At 44.6% G+C, this 8,857-nt stretch overlaps 1 protein-coding gene across 1 annotated transcript in view; it reads left to right on the forward strand.

The window, feature by feature from the left end:
* The window catches only part of LOC107293206 (tenascin-X), a gene marked incomplete at its 5' end in the record, with an annotated part of 98,895 nt that overhangs the window by 21,974 nt on the left and 68,064 nt on the right, over positions 1-8,857 (forward strand). Inside the window, 11 exons of the mRNA XM_015822347.1 lie at positions 144-431; positions 1,046-1,357; positions 1,525-1,821; positions 3,797-4,093; positions 4,266-4,550; positions 4,722-5,018; positions 5,721-6,014; positions 7,315-7,614; positions 7,773-7,847; positions 8,077-8,373; positions 8,552-8,836. Of these exons, the coding sequence (XP_015677833.1) occupies positions 144-431; positions 1,046-1,357; positions 1,525-1,821; positions 3,797-4,093; positions 4,266-4,550; positions 4,722-5,018; positions 5,721-6,014; positions 7,315-7,614; positions 7,773-7,847; positions 8,077-8,373; positions 8,552-8,836 (3,027 nt within the window). The remainder of the gene's footprint in view (positions 1-143; positions 432-1,045; positions 1,358-1,524; positions 1,822-3,796; positions 4,094-4,265; positions 4,551-4,721; positions 5,019-5,720; positions 6,015-7,314; positions 7,615-7,772; positions 7,848-8,076; positions 8,374-8,551; positions 8,837-8,857) is intronic.

Raw genomic sequence — 8,857 nt, forward strand, 5'->3', positions numbered from 1 at the left:
TAAATAATAAAAGGGATGGAATTTATACAGATCCACACACACAGCTCAACTTAGGACAGCAGACTTAAAAGCACAACTGATTTCTTAAAAGATGGACAAGAGCTAGTGATCTCAAAGAGGGTGGCTATCTTTTATTTCCACAGGTTCACAGGAAGACGTAACTGTCCACAAAACCATCCTCAGTGATCTGGCTGTCTCAGAGGTGACCAGCAACTCTGTCCATCTTACATGGAAAGTGCCGACCGGCAGATTTGATTCCTTTTTACTCCAGTATCAAGACTTGGAAGGCAGTGATCAAGCCCTGCCTATGGACGGAGATTCCCGCGAAGCCATCATTCCCAATTTGGGTCCCTCCCAAAGATACAGATTCAACCTCTACGGCATCTTGGGGACACAGCGCTTTGGACCTATCTTTGCAGACGCTGTGACAGGTTAGCCAACCAGCTTTGACATCTTTTCTTCAATCAAAGAAAGCTCCTCTTCCTTCCCTTTTAATATATTAAAAAATAGGAAAGTATTTCCTAATGTTTTCTTGTCACCTTCCAGCACACATTTACTTTGCACCAAAGATAAATCAGTGAAAGTTAATTATTAATTGAAGATAAGATAAGATTACCTTTATTGTCATTTTTTTACTGTGGGCACAACGGCACACATCAAAAATGAAATTTAGTTGCCTGCTCTCAAAGTGAAACACGTACATGACACACACCTAAACATACTATATACAACACATGTGTAGACCACACCCCTACATATACATAACAAATAAATATTAAATACTGTCCATCTTGAATATATAACGGAAGGAGGAAGCTTGAGAGTTCACAAGGTTAATGCTGTATGGAATGAAACTATGGCTGAATCTGGATGTTCTGCTATGGATACCACGAATTATTATGAACATGCAAAGAACGTGCGTAGAAAGCATACAGGTTTATTTCTAATATTTTTTTCGGAAAGATTTATTGCAAGTTGCAAGGGAAAGCAGTTCTAGGGATGAATGGTGCTGACAGCAATTCTTTTTATTCCCTGTCCCTTATAGCTGCAGTTCAGGAACCAAAAAAGGAGAAACCAGATGAAACGATAGCGATTAAGCCCAGCCTGGGCGAGTTCTCAGTCCTTGACGTCACAAGCAATTCTGTCCATCTTTATTGGACCGTCCCCACTGGGAGCTTTGACTCCTTCTTGATCCAGTACAAGGATGCAGATGGCCAACCCCAAGCATTGCCTGTGGAGGGAGGCTCTCATGAAGTTACTGTGACCAACCTAGTTCCTTCTCGCAGATACAAGTTCAACCTCTATGGAGTCTCTGGACGCAAACGCTCTAGTCCCCTCTCTACTGACGCCACCACAGGTCAGCTTCAGCATTTAGTGCAGTTGGAACTTTTCAAATACTGTAACTTTATATTAACTTTCTTGGTTTCCCTTAACAAGTAATTTTTATTGAATGCTGCAGCTTCTGGATTGCATATCCAACACCAAGGCTCTTATAACTAAGCCTATTTTTTCCCTCTGCTTTAGCCCACATAAGAGGTTCAGGGAAGCCAATTCCTGTTCAACCCAGCCTAGGAGATTTCTCCATCCTTGATGTCACGAGTGATTCTGTCCGACTCCATTGGACCGTCCCCACTGGGAGTTTTGACTCCTTCCTGATCCAGTACAAGGATGCAGATGGGCAAACCCAAATGTTGCCTGTGGAGGGAAGCTTCAACGAAGTCACTGTGACCAACCTGGTTCCTTCTCGCAGATACAAGTTCAACCTCTATGGAGTCTCAGGGCGCAAACGTTCCACCCCGCTTTCCACTGATGCCACCACAGGTCAGCTTCAAGGATTGTGAGATTTTCAGATATCGTACCTTCATATTAGCATGATTGGTTTCCTTAATAAGCAGCGTTATTGCTGCAGTAGTTGCCTAACACTTCAATATCTTGTTTCATACTAGGTCCTGCAAGTTGGATCTTTCGGTGATATTGTGCTGGGTTTTTATTGTTTTGCCTGGCCCCTTTGGAATATTTCAACAGAAGATTCTCCTGACAGGATTGTAGCCAGTTTATTGTTGTTAATTGTGAAGTCGTGTCCGACCCATCGTGACCCCAAGGACAACGTTCCTCCAGGCCTTCCTGTCCTCTACCATCTTCTGGAGTCCATTTAAGCTCACGCCTACTGCTTCAGTGACTCCATCCAGCCACCTCATTCTCTGTCGTCCCATTCTTCTATTGCCCTCAATCTTTCCCAGCATTAGGCTCTTCTCCAATGAGTCCTTTCTTCTCATTAGGTGCCCAACGTATTTAAGTTTCAGCTTCAGGATATGGCCTTCTAAAGAGCAGTCATGGTTGATTTCCTCTAGGATTGACTGGTTTGATTGCCTTGCAGTCCAGGAGACTCGCAGGAGTCTTCTCCAGCACCATAGTTCAAGGGCCTCAATTCTTTGGCACTCAGCCTTTATAGGTCTAAATAATTCCCATTTTTAAAAGTCCTGACAGAATCCAAGATTGGGAATGAAGCCAAGTACAATAGGGACATTCTGAACATAAAGAAGACTAGTGTCATATTATCAACCTCTTGATATCATCTCAAAATTAGCAATACTAGAACAACATCAAACTATACAGAAACATTTTCCAAACACAGTACTGAGTTAACTTTTACTACCCCAAAGATTATTGGAACCTTTCTATTTCTCTCTTTTAGCCCCAGTTCCAAGTATTGAGAATGCAGTTCCTATTCAATCCAGCCTGTGGGACTTCTCGGTCCTTGACGGCGCAAGTGATTCGGTCCATCTCTATTGCACCATCCCTACTGGGAGCTTTGACATCTTTGTGGTACAATACAAAGATGCAGATGGCCAACCCCAAGCCCTGCCTGTTGAGGGAGGCTCCAACGGAGTCATTGTAACCAACCTGGCTCCTTCCACAGATACAAATTCAACCTCTATGGAGTCTCTGGACAAAAACACTATGCCCCCCCCTCTCTACTTATGCCACCACAAGTCAGCTTCAGGACTCAGTGTGCTGAGATTTTTCATTTCTTACAGTACTGGCCAAAATTGTGGAAACCTTTTGGGAAAAGTGTACAGTAGAAATGCCACCTTTGGTTAAGTTTCCACCAATTTTTCTTCTAATTTCTTTATAACTGTAGCCTTGTTCACTTAATAATACTATTTTACATCGCTTTCTGGGCAACCAGTCAACTCTTTGCACCATTACTTTAATTTTATTACGTTTTATATGCTCACTAAATGAAAAAAACACACAAAAAAACCAACTAACTTGACAGCGATCACATAACACACTGACAAATGTCCTCCTCTCAGCTTCAATACGTGATATCAATAACTGAATCCTACTGCAATCTGATTGGCTCATTGCCAAAACAAGATGACACCTGATTGGCTCTCTCAACACTCATGCTCATTGGCTACAATCAGATGAAGGAATGCTACCTGATATCAACCTGTTGTGTTTCCTTTTTCTGGTTATATGGCTATAACTTTTCATAGAATACAGATAATTGAACAATCTTTGTTGCATTACATTCTTGATTAAATTATCTTTCCATTGATATATAATTTTATGGTACTACTCCAAAAGAAATGGTGTTCTTAGCCATCAAACCTCAAAAATACACTTTCCCCAAACGGTTTCCACAATTTTGGCCACTACTGTATAACTTCATATTAATATTCTTAGTTTCTTTAATAAGCAGATTGGTTATTGAATGTTTCCACTCCTGGGTTGCATCTCCAACAGTCAGACATTCTAATCAAGCTTTTCTTCCATATTCCTCTCTAAGTTCAAGCCACAAAGCCCGAGAAGCCAGCTTCTTTCCAATCCAGCCTGGGAGAACTGTCAGCGCTTGATGTCACAAGTGATTCTGTCCGACTCCATTGGACCGTCCCCACCGGGAGTTTTGACTCCTTCCTGATCCAGTACAAGGATGCAAGTGGCCAACCTCAGGCATTGCCCGTGGAGGGAGGCTCCCGTGAAATCACTGTGACCAACCTGGTTCCTTCGCGCAGATACAAGTTCAATCTCTATGGAGTCTCAGGGCGCAAACGCTCCAACGCTATCTCTACTTTTGCCACGACAGGTCAGTTTCAGGCACTTCTCTGCCTGGCAGATTTTAAAACCACATTAGTGTTATTGATTTCCTTAATATATAGCATATTTGCTGATTTTTCTACCTTTGGATTACATTTGCGACATCAATGGAATTCTAACTATCCCTTTTCTTTCGTTTTCCTGTTTAACTCACCTTACAGTCTCAGAGGACACAAGTCCTCTCCAACCTAGTCTTGGAGAGTTGTCAGTCCTTGACGTCACAAGTGATTCTGTCCGACTCCATTGGACGGTCCCTACCGGGAGCTTTGACTCCTTCTTGATCCAGTACAAGGATGCAGATGGTCAACCCCAAGCCCTGCCTGTGGAGGGAGGCTCCACTGAGGTCACGGTGACCGACCTGGCTCCTTCCCGCAGATACAAGTTCAACCTCTATGGGGTCTCTGGGAAAAAACGTTCCAGGCCGCTCACCACCGAGGCCACCACAGGTCAGCTTCAGCATTTAGCATGGCTTGGCACTTTTCAGATAATATTCTTTCATAGTAACGTTCTTGATTTTCTTAACAAGTACCCTTTTTGACCGTTCCAGCTTTTGGATTGCATCTCCAACACCAGTGAAATTAGAACTAAGCCTTTTCTTTTTTTTCCCCCCGTTTTAGTCCGCTTTGCTGACTCAGAGAAGCCAGTTCCTGTTCAACCCAGCCTAGGGGAGTTTTCCGTCCTTGATGCCACAAGCAATTCTGTCCGTCTTTATTGGACGGTCCCCACTGGGAGTTTTGACTCCTTCTTGATCCAATACAAGGATGCAGATGGCCAACCTCAAGCTTTGCCAGTTGAGGGAGGATCCCGTGAAGTTGCCGTGACCGACCTGGCTCCTTCTCACAGATACAAGTTCAACCTCTACGGAGTCTCTGGGCACAAGCGCTCCAGCCCCCTCTCTACCGATGCCACTACAGGTCAGCTTCAGTATAATAATAATAATAATAATAATGATAAAGTTCGAAGGGACCTTGGAGGTCATCTAGTCCAACCCCCTGCTCAGGTAGGAAACCCTATACCATTTCAGACAAATAGCTGTCCAGTTTCTTCTTAAAAACATCCAGTGTTGGCGCATTCACCGCTTCTGGAGGCAGGTTGTTCCACTGGTTAATTGTTCTAACTGTCAGGAAGTTTCTCCTTAGTTCTAGGTTGCTTCTCTCTTTGGTTAACTTCCACCCGTTGCTCCTTGTCCTGCCTTCAGGTGCTTTGGAAAATAGCTTGACTCCCTTTTCTTTGTGGCAGCCCCTGAGATATTGGAACACTGCTATCATGTTCCCCCTCGTCCTTCTCTTTGTTAAACTAGACATATCCAATTCCAGCAACTGTTCCTTAAATGTTTTAGCCTCCAGTCCCCTAATCATCTTTGTTGCTCTTCTCTGTACTCTTGCTAGAGTCTCAACATCTTTTTTACATCCTGGTGACCAAAACTGATTGCAGTATTTAGCATGGCTGAGCACTTTTCAGATATTATTCTTCCACGTCAACCTTTGGAAGGTTAATTTGGAAGATTAAGATTTCCTTAACAAGTTACCTTTTTATTGATTGTTCCGCCTCTTGGGTTGCGTGTCCAAGACCAGGGACATTATAACGGAGGCTTTTCTTTCTTTTCCTTGTTTTAGTTCACTTGGCAGAGGAACCAGTTCCTACCCAACTCAGCCTGGGGAAGTTCTCGGTTGTCGATGTCACAAGTAATTCTGTCCGACTCCATTGGACTGTCCCCAGCGGGACCTTTGATTCCTTCCTGATCCACTACAAGAATGCAGATGGACAACCTCAAGAGTTGCCCATAGAAGGAGACTCCAGTCAAGTCACAGTGACCAACCTGGCTCCTTCCCACATATACAAGTTCAACCTCTATGGAATCTCTGGGCACCAACCCTCCAGCCCCCTCTCCACAGATGCCACCACCACAGGTCAGCTTCATAAGCTAGCATGCTGTGTACTCAACTCACGATCATATAACATGGGGACAGTGTGACAGGGCAGCTATGAGGACCCATCATGAGTCCCCTCATTCAGCACTTTAACTTCAAAAGGTCACTGAACAAGTGGACGTTAAGGGAGGACTGCTTGTATGGCACGATATTGGCACTCACAATGGAGCTATCCTCTTTTTTGCAGAGTTTGATTTGTCTTTTTATCTTTTTTAATTTTATTTTCTATTGTTATTCAGTCCAAAACTCGGCTTTTTCTTTGTCTTTTCTGTTGGTCGGTTCCTGGCAAGGCTTGTTGACTCTTCCTCTTTTGAAACTTTACTGCATCTGAGGGAAATGGCTTGAAGAATTTTTTTCCTCCCTCCAGCTCTGAGGGAAGGAAATAAATGCCTCTCTCTCCTCAGTTTTCTCAGTTGCCCCCTCCTTTCATTTGCTTCTCCACATCAGGGCAGTCTATCTTTTAGTAATTGCCTTGTTATTTCTCCAGGGCTTTGGCTTCGCTTGTTCAGCCTCTTCTTCATGAGGACTGAGGAAGCAATGCTCCCTGGCAGCCATCTTGCCTTCCTTCCCTCTCCCCTCCTGCCCTAAACTGCTGTTTCATTGAGAACTGTTCTTTGATTGGCAGCTCAGTTGCTATGACAATGGGGAGGGCTGAGAGGGGAATGCAAGGAAGGCATACAGGCACTTTTAAACTGCTCAGGAAGTTCTTCCACAGGGCAGTTCAGATATTATTTTGTATTCATTGTCTTGATCTCCTTAATAAGCAAAAGATTTATTGATTATTCCACCTCCTAGACCAGTGGTGGCGAACCTATGGCACAGGTGCCAGAGACGGGACTCAGAGCCCTCTCTGTGGGCACGTGCACCGTCGCCCCAGTCCTAGGCCTTCAGCTGGGTTTTATAAAACCTTTTCTCTTTAGGCCTCCGCCGCCATGTACAAAAAAAAGGTTCAATCAATCAGTCAATTTCAACTTCTCGCGGGGAAAAAAAAGATCTTGCAAAGTTGGAATTGATTGATTGAACTTTTTAGTCCCACCCAGTCTGCCGTTATCACCGCAGCCACGCCCACCCAAGGGGCCATGCCCACCCAATGGGCCACACCCACCCAATTGACCACACCCAGCCAATGGGCCACACCCACCAGGCACCCGATGATGCATAAGTGGGTTTTGGGTTGCAGTTTGGGCACTCGGTCTCTAAAAGGTTCGCCATCACTGTCCTAGATGGCTCTCCAAGACCAGGAACATGTAAGTTTTTTTCTTTATTTTCTCTGTTTTAGCCCGCCTTACAGACACAGAGGACCCAATTCCTGTCCAACCCAGCCTAGGGGACTTTTCCATCCTTGATGTCACGAGTGATTCTGTCCGTCTCCAATGGACCATCCCCACTGGGAGATTTGACTCCTTCCTAGTCCAGTACAAAGATGCAGATGGCCAACCTCAAGCGTTACCTGTGGAGGGAGGCTCCCATGAAGTCATTGTGACCAACCTGGCTCCTTCTCGCAGATACAAGTTCAACCTCTATGGGGTCTCCGGGCGCAAACGCTCCGGGCCCCTTTCCATCGATGCCACCACCACAGGTCAGTTTCAGGATATGGCATGGATGGGGGTTTTTATATATTATCATTGTTGATTTTTTTAACTAGCAACCTTTTTGCTGATGGTTCCAACACTTGGGTGTTATCTCAAAGACCAGGGAAATTATAAGTTAGCTTTTTCTTTTATTTCCTTATTTTAGACCATCTTACAGACTCAGAGAAGCCAATTCCTGCCCAACCCAGCCTAGGAGAGTTTTCCGTCCTTGATGTCACGAGTGATTCTGTCCATCTCCATTGGACTGTCCCCACTGGGACCTTTGATTCCTTCCTGGTCCATTCAATAATTTATATAGCCACCAATCTTATAAGCAACCCTGAGTGGCCCCCAGTCAAAACTTAAAACAGCGTAAAAGCCATATTAAAACTATAAACACTAAACACATCAGTTGTGTAGACAGAAGAAAGGTTATGGTAACAGTTTCCCATTTGTTTCTATAATTCTAGCTCCTATTCCAGATGGTGAGACGGCGATTCCTGTTCAACCCATCCTGGGAGAGTTATCCGTGTTTGATATCACAAGTGATTCTGTCCGTCTCTATTGGACCGTTTCCACCGGGAGCTTTGACTCCTTCTTGATCCAGTACAAGGATGCAGATGGTCAACCCCAAATGTTGCCTGTGGAGGGAGGCTCCCGTGAAGTCACCGTGACCAATCTGGTTCCTTCTCGCAGATACAAGTTCAACCTCTATGGAGTCTCAGGGCGCAAACGCTCCAGCCCTCTCTCCACTGATGCCACCACAGGTCAGCTTCAAATGACATGCTACCTGGGAGCTTTTAAGATATTCTAACATCATATTAACATCTCTGATTTCCTTAAGAAATAGCTTAGTTGCTGAATATTAGAACTGCTGGATTTCATCTACAACGTCAGTACAATTTTAACTAAGTCTTTCTTCTCTCCCCTCCCCCTATATTACAGTTTCAAAGAAGGCTACCACTGTCCAACCCAGCCTAGGGGAGTTCTCCGTCCTTGACGTCACAAGCGATTCTGTCCGTCTCCATTGGACCGTCCCCACTGGGAACTTTGATTCCTTCCTGGTCCAGTACAAAGATGCAGATGGCCAATCCCAAGCATTGCCTGTGGAGGGAGTTTTCAATGAAGTCACAGTGACTGACTTGGTTCCTTTACGCAGATACAAGTTCAATCTCTATGGAGTCTCTGGGCGTAAACGTTCCAGGCCTCTCTCCACTGATGCCACCACAGGTCAGCTTCAGGATATTTTTT

This window comes from Protobothrops mucrosquamatus, unplaced genomic scaffold (genome assembly GCF_001527695.2).
Source record: "Protobothrops mucrosquamatus isolate PMUCROS unplaced genomic scaffold, P.Mucros_1.0 scaffold1529, whole genome shotgun sequence".
NCBI lineage: Eukaryota > Metazoa > Chordata > Lepidosauria > Squamata > Viperidae > Protobothrops > Protobothrops mucrosquamatus.